The sequence below is a fragment of the Aethalodelphis obliquidens genome, unplaced genomic scaffold (genome assembly GCF_003676395.1).
Source record: "Aethalodelphis obliquidens isolate GAN/ISIS:26980383/991018 unplaced genomic scaffold, ASM367639v1 scaffold5, whole genome shotgun sequence".
NCBI lineage: Eukaryota > Metazoa > Chordata > Mammalia > Artiodactyla > Delphinidae > Aethalodelphis > Aethalodelphis obliquidens.
The window spans coordinates 45,561,232-45,575,230 of NW_020837949.1; the positions used below are offsets into that span (position 1 = coordinate 45,561,232).

General features: G+C 40.8%; 1 protein-coding gene across 1 annotated transcript; it reads left to right on the forward strand.

Moving 5' to 3' along the window:
* The first annotated feature begins 141 nt into the window (after positions 1-141).
* On the forward strand, positions 142-8,791 carry GGCT (gamma-glutamylcyclotransferase). The gene is made up of 5 exons (XM_027102273.1): positions 142-305; positions 702-873; positions 4,851-4,996; positions 5,936-6,071; positions 7,184-8,791. Exons 1-5 carry the CDS (start codon positions 244-246, stop codon positions 7,325-7,327), a joined length of 660 nt encoding a protein of 219 aa, XP_026958074.1. The 5' UTR covers positions 142-243; the 3' UTR covers positions 7,328-8,791.
* The last annotated feature ends 5,208 nt before the right edge of the window (positions 8,792-13,999 follow it).

The window sequence follows — 13,999 nt, forward strand, 5'->3', positions numbered from 1 at the left end:
CGTGATTTGAACGCTGCACGCTACTTCCACCGGGGAAGGGAGCCCCTGACACTCAGAGGAGCTTTTCCAGGAAGCCAAGCGTCCTTAGAAAAGGTATCAGGGAGGTGATCAGGGCTAGGGGTGCGGGTACCAGCGTGTGGGGGTGAATATACGTCCCGACTCCAAAAGCAGAGAGCGGGACAGGGACGACCTGCTGGGTTATGGACCGTGGGGGGCATGGCCAGAGCTGCTGTTTCATCTTAAATGGACCAAAAATTCCCTAAAGAGCACACACTGCCAGTGAACCACGCAGGAGCCACCCAAAGGTAAGAAAATCTGGCCAGGACGGGCGAGCTACGACCCACAAATGGGGGACCTGACCCGTCCCCGCGAAGAGGGAGCCAATCAGAGGGAGCCTTGAACACGGGGGCGGGACAACAGAGGAGCGGGTCCAATGTGGAATCAGCCCTGGGTCGCCTCAGGGCAGAGTATTGCAAAGTCCTAGCAGCGAGCGAAGAGGAGGCGGTGGGCTGGCCAATCAGAGGGAGCAACTCACAGCGTTGGGTACTGGCAGCCATTCAGAAGAGTGGTCGCAGATGACTCGCCCGGCCCCAGCTTCCCGCCTTTCCCCTAAGCTCTAAGGCTGCGCGGCGCCGCGCTTCCTGGGCTGGGGTCGTCGGCCACCGCGCTATGCTCGTCCTCGCCTCACTCTCCTGCTACAGATCCCAGGTCCGTGCAGGCGTCCGGCGGGACATGGCGAACTCGGGCGGCGAGGACCTCCGGAGCCAGGAAGGGGAGAATTTTCTCTACTTCGCCTATGGCAGCAACCTGCTGACGGAGCGGATCCACCTCCGAAACCCCTCGGCCGTGTTCTGCAGCGTGGCCCGCCTGCAGGTCAGTGCTCTCCTCCTGGCCCCTGCGATGGCCTCTGGCCCCTGCGATGGCCTCTGCCCCCCTCTGCAGACGAGGGAGCCAGGATTTCGAGAACTCGCTTTCTCTTCGCCGCTTGTTGGCAGCACTGGGCCGGGAATGCAGCTCTTTCTGCTCAAAGTACATCAGGGTTCCTTGCACGACCCCGGGCCGGTCGCTCTCGCCCTCAGCCCTGTGCTTGACCCCTGCTGAGCTGTGCTACTCTGGCACCTGTGCCTCCCAGGCTACCCTGACGTCTCTCTCCTGACGTTCTCACCAGCTGCGCGTTCTGCCCAGATCCCAGCGCCTCTCCCTTGGCCACTGATTTAGGGGCATCATCACAGAATCCATTCGGTTGGTCCCTCTGAGAAGCCTTCTCTGACCCAAGTCAGGGAATCAGTTGCTTTCTGTTCTGTACCCCACTTTGCTCCAGGACTTGTCACCTGGTTTTGTAAAAATCCATTTACCTGCCTTTTGCTCCCGATCTGAGAGGTCCTGAAAGCTGGAGCCGTTTCTTATTCACAGTAAGGGCTGTGCTCAGTAAAATCAAGTGGCTGGATGAACCTTCGCTTGCCTTGGTAAGAATCATTGCTCTTAGTACAGTCCATTTATTCATTTAGGGCTTATTCTTCCAGCACTTACCTGGAGATACAAAGATGATTGAGTAAACCTGGCTGCTTTCAGGACCTCCCAATCTATAGGAGAGACACTCGAACAAGTTATGTACAAAGCCTTTTGACATTGTTGAACCAAACAAACATGGTCTCTGCTATCGTTGTCAGGGTTCTTAGTAGCAAGCAACAGAAGTGGCTGATTCAAGCAGAAAAAGAATGTGTTGAAAGGCCGTTTGAAGAGCTCACAGAATGACCAGGAAGGTAGGACCACAAAGCTGACAAAACAAGCAGGCATAAAAGGGAAGCTCTAAAACAGCCAGTATCACACCAACAGAACCAGCCCAGGAGGCCACTGTTGCATCGCCGCTAAGCTTGGTAAACATGGACGTTGCATTGTGCATCACCTGCGCTGGACCCTGCCTGCTACTCTCACTACATCTCCGAGTTCCTGAAACCCAAATCTGGTTGCCACCACCAAGGTGGACTTTTTTGCTGCCCTGGGTCACTAGTTTCTAATTCAAAGCCCTAGGTGGGTGTCCTGATTGGCTAAGTCTTGGCCACGTGCCCATGCCCTGACTTCAAGAAAAGCTGGGAGAACCAACTTCTGGCATTTGAAACTTCAAAAATGGGAGTCAGGCTCTGAACACTGTCTGCCCCCAAACTCATAAGGCAGGGAATTCCCCAAACGTGGGAAAGAAGTTCAGATGGTTTATAATTGGAATGCAGCAAAGAGCTATCAAGCAAATGATTATTCCATCACAGGTATGGTCAGTCTTAAAAGGAGATATATTATACCTTACTCTCTGTTTTGTTCTGAACTTAAAACTGCTCTAAAAAAAAGTGAAATCTTTTTTTTTTTTTTTAAAGGATCCATTCAAGGTGCTATGGAAGTGTATGACTTGGGGACCTGACCTAACCGGGATGCTCAGTAAAGCCATTCCTGAAAATGTGACTTTTAAACTGAGACCTGAATGACTGGGGAGGGGGGAAGCAAACAGATAGAATGAACAGCAGGGACCAAAGACCTCAGGAAAGAAAAAAGCTGGACCTTCCAGCTAGTGTGGCTGGAATCTAGTGTGTGAGGAGAGGGTGTAGCATGAAGACTAGAGAGGTCGGGAAGGGCCACATTTTACAGGACCACAGAGGCCAGAGAAGGCTTGGGTCTTTATCTTGAGACCAATGAGAGGACCTCTGCCAAATTTAAGCAAATGAAACATCAGATTTACATCTTTGAAAGCTGGTTCTGGTTGCTATGGAAAATGGATTGGGAGCAGTGGATGTAGGGAGCCCAGTTAGGAAGCTTTTGCAGCAGTCCATGCTAAAGATAATGGTACCCTGCAGTGGTAGCAGTGGAGGGTAGCTGGGTTTGGGAGATATTTAGGAGTGAGTACTGTTAGGCCTTGGTGATTGATTGTGAAAGGAAGAGGAGATAATGGGGATGACTAAGGTTTTTGACGCAACAGAGTAGATGACGGTGATGTTTGTGAAAAGAAGAGGAGAATTAGTTTGGGAGGGAAAATCAAGCTCAGTTTGGACATGTATTTGGCCCTTAAACAATGCCGGGATTAGTGGTGCCGACCCTTCACCCAGCCGAAAATCAGAACTGCCATCTCTACCTCAAAAACAAAGGAATTGATACATGACTCACCCAAGGGCAGGAAGCTGAAAAAGTTTGGATAGAATCGGGACTCAGACCCTAGTTCTTTTGATACCACATATTCTCTATTTTAATCTCTACTCGAATTTTTCCCCATACTTAGTTAATTTGATGATATGTAAAAGGAAAATATAGATGCTATATTTATTGAAAAAAATTCACGTGTACGTGGACCTGTGTAGTTCAAACCCGTGTTATTCAAGGGTCAGCAGTACTGAGTTTGAGACGCTTGTTGTATATCCAAGTGAGCAGAAAAATATTAGTGAACATTCATTAAATACTCACTATATTCTAAGCACTTTTGAAGCTCAGAGGAGAGATCTGAGCTGGATTAGAAGACGACTGGAATATTGGATGGTATTTGAAGCCATTGGAGGGGATGAGAGTGTCCTGAGCAAATTGCTGAACAGAGAAAAGGGCCTAAACTGAGCCCTCAGAAACTCCCAACATTTAAAGACCAGGTAGTGGAGAAGGAGTTGGCAAAGGGGATTGAGGAGATCAAGGAACAGCCTAAAAGAAAGGAGACAGATCAAGACCTGGTGGTTAATGATGTCAGAAGCAGCTGAGAAGTAGAGCAAGACAAGGAATGAAAATTGTCTATTGGATTAACAATAGACAACCAGTTCCTAGTGTGGTTGTAACTTTTATCAGATCCCCTGATGTCCTGTCAGGCATACCTGGTCCTAGAACATCCAGTATACCAATTGAAGGTACGGGTCACTCAAACCGACCATTTTTGTGAAATTCTGACAGGTTTTTAAGAAAATAAAGGTGACAGAGATAAAATATAAACCTTAGATTTATTGTCTAGTCTAACCTTTTTTTTTTTTTTTAATCATTAAGGAAGCTAAGCTCTGGAAAGATGGAAAGAAATCTTCTTAGACCAAACAGCCAAGTAAGGATTTTTAATCTTCCTGGCTGTGTCCTTTGATTACTCATCTCTGTGAGGGAGGAAACTAAACTCGAAACCTTGACTCCATTACTTATTAGTTGTGAGACCTTAGGCAAGTTGCTTAATCTTTTTAAGCCACAGTTTTTCTTTCTGTTAAATGGGTATAAAAAGTTGTTGACAGGATTTTTAAAAAGTCCATATAAAGCTCATAGCACAGTGTATAGAACCCAGTAATTTTCCAGTAAGTGTTAGCTGCTCTTATCATTATTATAGATATGTTAATACAATTCAGGAATATTAAATTTATGAGTGCACAGATCACCCTCAAATGCCAACTCCCTTAGGACAAAAAAAAATAATGCTAATAGGATACACTTACATACATAAAAGTGGGAAGAATGTTATAACCCTTAGGTAGCCATCACCCAGCTTCAACAATTATGTACACTATGATTGTCTCTAAGTTAAAATCTATGTAAGCGGGCTGGGAAGTAGTTTTCAAAAATAAAGATAGCTGTGTTAAGGCCTCAGGATTATGGGATTTATTTTCCCTTTTAAGCCTCTTGTTTATGGTGAGATACGTGTACATATTCAGTGTACAGTTCATTTTTAAAGAAAAATATGAAAAATCATAGTCCTTGAGATCTGGGTCCTTGGTTGTTTATTTTTGTGTTTTTAACAGAAGGAACTCAAAGTTTGTTTTAGTTGCATGGAGTTCAAGGTAAATCTTTTTTTATTTTGAAGAAGGAAATTTTGGTTCACGTGGATACTGATCATATCACTTTGGTTTCCTTTGTAGGATTTTAAGCTTGACTTTGGCAATCCCCAAGGCAAAACTAGTGAAACTTGGCATGGAGGTATAGCCACCATTTTTGAAAGTCCTGGCGATGAAGTATGGGGAGTAGTATGGAAAATGAACAAAAGCAATTTAAGTTCTCTAGATAAGTAGGTGACTTCTAATTAAAAGTTAAATAATTACTAATTTAGAAAGTGGATCATATGCAAGGATGTGTATATATGTGTTGGTTTTTCAAAACCATATACTACGGACATATTCTTTATACTTTAGAGTTAACCTAAAAGGTATAATGTTCATTCCTAAAAAGAAAAGCCTAGAAGGGTCACACTCTCTGATTGAGATTTGGGGAGACATTTGTAATCTCTTCTATAATTGATGGAAGTCCTTATTTTCATTCTATTTGTTTTTTAATAAAAATATCTTTGTAGTTTCATATTGTGAGAAGGCATGAAGATTTTTGTAATTGTTATATACTTTTATTGATTTCAACAGCTCAGTTTTTATTAGTTTTTAAAAAATAATTCTTTAAGGTGGCAGTTGAATCAGTAAAAACAGTAATAATCATTTGTAAAAACTTCAAAACATATTAGAAATGCTTTGATGCGCTTTATAAATAGAACTCAAGAGTTGTGTGGCAGAGCATTTAATGCAAAGAAAGTGGCAGAGAAGAGTAGGATTTGAGAAGAGCAGACAATCATCTGACATGCTTAATACTTTACTTCACTTGCAAACAGGAATGAGCCATCCTCTCTACTTTTCTCTGGGTGGATATTCTCTTGCTGTCAGCACACAGTCGTTTTTGTAGCCTAGAGAGCAATGTTTCAGTGTCACAAAGCTTGAAATAACTACACTGAAGCATGTTTTCAGATAGGCTAAATATAGAGGTCTATTAGAAGCATACCCAGTAATAGTAAGTCTCCAGCTTTCTAACTGAAAGGCTAAACTTCCTTTTGATGCGGTGATACTTCTGCTCTATCCCAAAATATACAGGGAGCAAGTACATCCATAAATAGTTAAAATTTTTAATCTGGTAAACTAACTTGGCTAAGTCAAGTATGATTAAAATTTGACTGTTCTGGTTTCAGGCAAGAAGGGGTTAAAAGTGGAATGTATGTCCCAATAGAAGTTAATGTTTCTACTCAAGAAGGAAAAGAAATAACCTGTCGAAGTTATCAGATGACAAATTATGAGCGTGTTCCCCCATCACCCCAGTATAAAAAGGTATGCTTTTAACTAACTACTTACAAAGACTTTGTTAATTTTTACTGAGCTAAACTAAAGAATATCTTGTTTTTAAAAGGTTTTGTGTGTTTTAAATTCTACATGTACAATTCATTTTAATCAAAATGTTTTTTAATACAAAAATGATATTTATTTACCGAATAACTAAATGTTCAGATTTATTTATAATGATAGAAATATGTCCCTAAAACTTCATTTATTAGAAAAAAGCTTGTAGAAATGTATTTGAGTCATAATTCTAGACATGTTTTTTACTTTTTTAAAGTAGAAAATAGCATGTATGTGTGTATTTTTTGTAGAGTTATTCTATACCCATGCTTTTATAATCATTTTTTTCTTCCTCCATAAAACAGTATTTCATGAACACCAAGATTCATTTTTGTAGGTAAAAAATATATTTCCTACTGCTGAAATGTTTTCCATTTCCAGATGGAGGGAAAAATAAGTCACACTGCTTTTCAGAATCAGGGATACCACTCCCTCAAGCACCAGAAAAGAATTCAGGATAGAGAGTCCAACATCCCTTTTCAGAAACCCAAACTTAGGTACCTGTTGGCAGGCCCAGTCAGGACATGATACCTGGAGAGGGTGACCCAGTTCCTGGGCCTAATCTGGAATTTTCTAGAAGGACCCTAGAGGAATTAAGCCTGGTATGGATCTGGGAAGTACCACTGGACACACTTGCTATTTATTCCCTCACGTCTAATTCAGAGGTAGAGTAGACTCCAGGATTCAACTACAACTGCTGCCTGTAAACTGGAAATTGTTTTGGAGAATGGTGTTTGTTTCTTAAAAAATCATGCAAATTCTGTACGATAAGTTTTTCTCTTAATATAAGAACATTTTAAATCATATTACTGAGTACAATTGCTCTTCCGTAAGCGTGGATCTTGTGGCTTTGAAAACTCCCTGCACATTCCTGCTCATTGTGAGAGGAATGACTATCCCTCCATTTTGTTCTAGAATTGTTTATTCCAGAGTTATCGGAAAGCTAATATTTCATACTTTGATACTACAAATAAAGCTGTGGTGTACTAAATTAAATTATGTTCCTAACTAAAGGGTTTTTTGTTTATTTTAACCATTTCTAGGTGATTTGCCTGGGTGCAAAAGAGAATGGTTTGCCACCGGACTATCAAAAGAAGTTAAACGCAATAGAACCAAATGACTACAAAGGAAAGGTCTCAGAAGAAATTGAAGACATTATCAAAAAGGGGGAAGCAAAAACTCATTAGAACCTAATAGAATACGTCTACAGATATTTTCTCTATATGCTAATACATTTTTAACATTTAGAACGGGAATCTGGGATATCTCTCTGTTTAATATATTTTCAACAGTGTTCTGAAGGGGTATCTCACTTGGGTGATTCCTTGTTTTCAGGCTATAAAAAGGCCAGGATAGGAGTTAGACAATTGAAAAGGGGGCCTTGCGGCATTGGAATGCATGACAAGTAGATGTGAGTATTCCTTCTGTGAACCCTTAAAGTTATTTTATTGAGTTGATCTGAAGTGTATTTTTGCTCTGTGATAAAGGGTAGATTTGCAACTTAAGGATGGTGCTGGTAAATCACTCTGCTCTGGGATTTTTTTCTTAGTCAGCTTACTAAGAGCAAGCAAACTGCAGAAGCAATTGATTATAACAACTTCAAACTTTAAAAGATGGCATACTGTTCTTAGAGGAATAAATGTATTTGTGGTTTCACCTATAGTCCCTACTAAAATACTACATTTCATTTTGTTAGAGAGACTCACATCATCACACATACTGGATCTGGTCTTGGTCTATAGCCAATCTATACTAAAGGATAACTGCACAGACTGTGTAACCAGACAGCCGAGGATTGACTGTCAGTTCCAGCACTTTCTAGCTGGGAAACTTTGGATTATATGACTGTGCCTCAGCTTCCTTGCCTGCAGACTGAGGACAGTCCAAATATCTATGTCTTAGGATTGTTTTGAGGAGTATATATATATATATATATATATAAAAATAAGCTTAGAACAGAGCCTGGCATATAATAAGTATTAGCAATCATTATTGTTCTTACTGAAGAATTAAGTTTGCACAGAGCTATCCTTGGAACAAGACTTTAAAGTAGAAGGGTCACGATTATGAGGGAAATGTGTTTCCTGGAAGCTGAAATTTGATTCTTGGCTTACCAAGAAATGGTCACCTTCTTAAATTTACTCACTGAATAAGTGGAAGAAAGAAGAGTCATGAATAAAACAACACTGGTTATCAAAAATTCTCTTATGTCTCTGTGGAATGCAGTGAGCTGGACCTTCCAAACAGGTTATTAGAATGAGAGGGAACAAGCCACAGCAGCATAAAACAAAGATTTGGTTTTTCCTCTTGGGAAGAAGGACCAAAGGACTTTTCAGCTACAGCTGCAATTCTGTAGTGAGGCTGAGCCATAGACTACAGGTTTGACCATGTTTCATAGCTGTTACACCCCACTGTTTTCAAGTATACCCTCCAGTATTCCAGTTTTCGATAGTTGTTAACTCCTCCCCAAAAGACCAAGTTTGTCTGTGACCCAGAACACAGTTATGGTAATATAGTAAGCAAGGCTCAGTTGTGCTGTAGGTACTAAAAATTGCATATTATTCTAAAATCTGTCTCTCCTACCTAAAATGACAGCTTTCATTAAGGAATTTAAAACGTTAACAGTAAAATCTTCATGTCTGGCCTTTTAACAAAAATCTGTTAATCATGACTATTTTTCCAGTTGTTTTCTAGGTAGTACTAGCAAATGTCATATGTAAGGAATTTCCATTTCTACCAGTGATTTTGGCCCTCTAACCACAATACAACCAGCTCCTGGATATACTATAGCAAACATAGTTTTTTGAAAAGCATTTCTGGGCTTGAAAGAAAATAAGGAAAATCTTGAAGTTGTACCAGCCCCTCTCCCACAAAAAGAAAGAAGATAAAGTGAGCTGAAAGGCTAGACAGTAATGGTAAACAAATGGCCCAGATATCCTTGCCAATAATAGCCCCAGAATTTGATGACTAACCCTTGCAGGACAGGAAAACTGAACCTGAGAATTCTGTATGAAACCAGGACCCTTGAAGAGAACTAAAACAGTCCCCAGTTAGTAAGCCTGGTGGCTCCCAGCAGAGATAGATGCAAGTCCTCTCTGAAGAAAGCGATCCTAATTCAGGTTCTCAGGTTTTCCACTTAAAAATTTAAAAGATGATAATAAGGAAAATGATACACTATGAATGAGAACAGAAAAAACAAATTTACATCCCTAAGGTTTCAGGATATTGAAATGATCAAAAACAGAATATAACTATATTTGGAGACTGACTTCTGGGAAGATGGAATAGACATACTCTTCCCTATTCCTTTAGTTAAGTACAACTAAAATCCCTGAACATAATATATAAAACAAGCAGAACAGCTAGAGACCTTAGGACCCAAGGCATGACATGGTGCTGAATTCTCTGGATTTTCTTCTGCCTCATGCATCTCAGACTTCTAGCTGAAGAAGCCAGCAACCTGAAAGCACCAATGAGCATGAGCAGAGATGAAAAACAAACAAACAAAACAAGAAAAGCTGCTCTCTAGCCAAAGGACTGGGAAATGGACAGTCTAGCCAGATAAAACTCAGAGAATAAGTGCTTTACCCCAGCCAAACACCATGGAGAAAAACTAGAACCCTCACCTCCACCCAAGCCAGCAAAAGTTCAAGAGGGAAGCCTGAACTTCCACCCTTGCCAGGTTGTAACAAGGCACCCTAACCCTGTCCCCCACCAGCATTGCCAGGGTAGTGTCAGAAAAGGCTGAGTAGGGAGCCGCCCAGCAGTAACAATCACTCCCCTTCCCCCCTCCCCCCCACCAGTAGTGTCAGTGGAGACCATGTGAGGAGCCTGTACTTAAAACCCCATCTGGCAGTAACAAGGTGCCCCTCCCTGTCCCTGCTGGGTGGTGTCAGAGGAGACCAAGTGACAGATTAGGACTTTATTGCCTGGTGGTAACAAAGCCACCCTTCCCTGTGGTGTCAGTGAAGGCCATGTAGGGGGCAGTAATGAGGCATTCCTACTCCTCCCAGCCAAGGAGGTATCTGTGGAGACCTAGTGGGAAGCTGAGGCTCCTACCTCCCCTCCATAGTAACAAGGTGGACTCTCCCTTGGGTGACACCAGAAGCTGGGTGAGAACCTGAACTTCTACCTCCATTTAGCAGTATCGAGGCAGTGGCCCACACCTTCCTCTGCTGGAATGGTTTCAGAGTAATCCGGCTAAAATAGGAGATTTCAATAAGATCCAGAGTCTCATAATTTCCAAAATGTCCAGGCTTCAACTGAAAAATCACTCATCATTCCAAGAACCAGGAAGATCTCAAACTAAATGAAGAAAGACAATCAGTAGATGCCAAAACAGACAATGACAGATATGTTAAAATTATTTGACAAATATTTTAAAGCAGACATCATAAAAATGCTTTAGTGAGCAATGAGGAGTGTGTTTGAAACAAATGAAAACACAAACATTCTCAGTAAAGAAATGGAAGATATAAAGAAGAACTAGATGGAAACTTTAGGACTGAAAAATACAGTAAAATTACAGTGAAATTAAAAACTCAGAGGATGGGTCCAACAGCAGAATGGAGGGAACAGAGGAAAGAATCAGTGAACTGGGAGACAGAACAATAGAAATTAACCTTGTCTGAAAAGCAGAGAGAAAACAGACTGAAAAAAACCCAAAAAACAAAACAGAGCCTTAGGGACCTGTGGGGATATAACAGAAGATCTAACATTTGTGTCGTGGGAGTCTCAGAAGGAGAGGGGAGAGGACAGGCTGAAAAAGTGACCAAAGAAATAATGGTTTAAACATTCTGAATTTGGCAAAAGCCACAAACCTACAGATTAAAGAAGTTTAATGAAGCCATGACAGTCTCACATGCTTTAACCTAACAGACACCTAACTCCCAAGTTTGTGGGTGGGATTAGCAACAGTGTACATAAAATGCCCAGCACAATGGCTGGTATACAGCTGTTGTCTAATAAATAGTAATTAACATTTAAAAAGGAAAGAAAAATCTGAGTGAACTCCAAACATAAACCCAAAGGAAACCACACCAGACACATTGTAGTCAAACTTCTGAACACTAAAGACAAAAATTCTTGAGAGCAGCAAGTAAGAGATGATACCTTACCTACAGGAGAAAAACAATTTCAATTACACCAGATTTCTCATCAGAAACCAGGGAGACCAGAAGGAAGTGGCACATTTTTCAAGTGCTGAAAGAAAAGGACCGTCTACCCAGAATCCAGTGAAAATAGCCTTTGAGAATGAAGGGAAAAATCAAGACATTCTCAGATGAAGGAAAAAAAGGAAAATTTGTGGCCAACTGACCTACCCTGAAAGAATGACTGAAGGAAGTTCTCTTAACAGGAAGGAAATGATAAAAGAAGGAACTTGGAAACATCAGAAAGGAAAAAAATAACATGGTAAGCAAAAGTATGGTTAAATACAATAGAGTTTCCTTCTCTTGAGTTTCTTACATAATGGTTGAAGCAAAAATTAAAATATTGTGAGTTGTGGTTCTGAATATGTGTAGAGGTACTATTTAAAACAATTATAGGGGCTTCCCTGGTGGTGCAGTGGTTAGGAATCCACCTGCCAATGCAGGGGACATGGGTTTGAAACCTGGTACTGGAAGATCCCACATGCCGTGCAGCAACTAACCCCACGCTCCACAGCTACTGAGCCTGCGCTCTAGAGCCTGTGAGCCACAATTACTGAGCCCACGTGCCACAACTACTGAAGCCAGTGCGCCTAGAGCCCATGCTCCGCAACGAGAAGCCACTGCAATGAGAAGCCCGCGCACTGCAGTGAAGAGTAGCCCCCGCTTGCCGCAACTAGAGAAAGCCTGCGTGCAGCAATGAAGACCCAACGCAGTCAAAGGTAAAAACAAAAAACAAAACCCCAAAACCCTAACACAGGCGTCCCCAACCCCTGGGGAACTGGGCCACACAGCAGGTGGTGAGCAGTGGGCCAGCAAGTGAAGCTTCACCTGCTGCTCCCCATCATTCCCATTACTGTCTGAACCATCCCCCCCATCGCTTGCATTACTGCCTGAACAATCCGCCCCCCATTCATGGAAAAATTGTCTTCCACGAAACCGGTCCCTGGTGCCAAAACGGTTGGAGACCACTGCCCTAACATATCAATAAGTACATTCAGTGTAAATGATCTCAAGACACCAATTAAAACACAGAAACTGGTGGAGTGGATTAAAAACATGACCCAGCCTTATTTATGCTGTCTACAAGAAACTCACTTCAACTATAACAATATAAGCAGCTTGAAAATAAAAGGATAGAAAAAGATATATGATGCAAACATTAATCAAAGGAAAGAATGAGTGGCTTTATTAATATTAGATAGAGTAGATTTCAGGGCAAAGAAAATTACCAGAGACAGGGGGCATTATGGTAACCCTTACCAGTTCATTTTGTGAAGCTAGTGAAGTCAGTATACCAAAACCAGGCACAGTAGAAAAAACCAACCAAACAAAAATAAGCCTGCAGACCAATATCCCTTATGAATATTGATTCAAAGATTCTTTAAAAAAATACTAGCAAATAGAATTTAGCAATACATAAAAGGAATTCTATACCATGACCAAGGCGGGTTATTCCAGAGCTGCAAGTCTGGTTCAATACTTGAACATCAATCAAAGTAATCCACTGTATTTTAACTATTATTACAAATCATGTGATCACATCAGTAGACGCATAAAAGTGGCACAATTCAATACCCATTTATGATAAAAAAAATTCCTCAGAAAAATAGGAACAGAAGGGAACATCAACAACTTGATAAAGAGCATCTATAAAATACGTACAGCTAACATTATACTTAATAGTAAAAGACTGAATGCTTTTCCCTTAAAACTGGGGACAAGGCAAGGATGTCTGCTCTCACTATTCTTATTCAACATAGTGCTGGAAGTTCTAACCAGTGTAGTGAGGCAAGAAAGGGAAATGAAAGGCATACAGATGGGAAAGAAATAAATGAAACAGTCTCTATGTACAGATGACATGATTATCTATGTAGAAAACCCCTAGGAATCTATAAAAAAGTATCCCTTAGAACCAAGAAGTCAGTTCAGCAAGGTCACAGGTTACAAGATAAACATACAAAAATCAATTGTATTCTATATACTTGGACACGGAAATTAAAAATATAATACCATTTACAATTGCTTTTTTTTAACTGTAACTTTTTAATTGTGATGAAATTCACATAACATAAAATTAACCATTTGAAAGTGAACGACTCAGTAGCATTTAATACACTCACAATGTTGTCCAACCACCATCACTATTTACTTCCAAAACATTTCCATCACCCCAAAAGGAACCACACATCCATTCTTCCCTCCCCCACCCCCATTCCCTGGCAAACACCAATCTACTTTCTGTCCCTATGAATTTACCTATTCTGGTTATTTCATATTAAAGGACTCATAAAATATATGACCTTTTATGTCTGACTTCTTTCACTTAGCATAATATCTTTGAGGCTTAGCAACACTGTAGCATGTATCAACACTTCTTTCTTTTTCGTGGCTGTATAATATTCTATCGTATGTGTATAACGATTTGTTTATCCATCCATTGATGGACATTTGGACTGTTTTCACCTTTTGACTATTGTGAATAATGCTGCTATGAACATGTGTGTACATATATATTTTTCAGTACCTCTTGTCACTTATTTTGGGTTTATACCTAGGAGTGGAATTGCCGGGTCATATGGTAATTCTACGTTTAACTTTTTGAGGAACTGCCAAACTGTTTCCTGCGTTGGCTGAACAATTTTACATTCTTACCAACAACATATACACGTTTTTAAAAGGAAATACTTAAGTGCAAACTTAACCAAACAT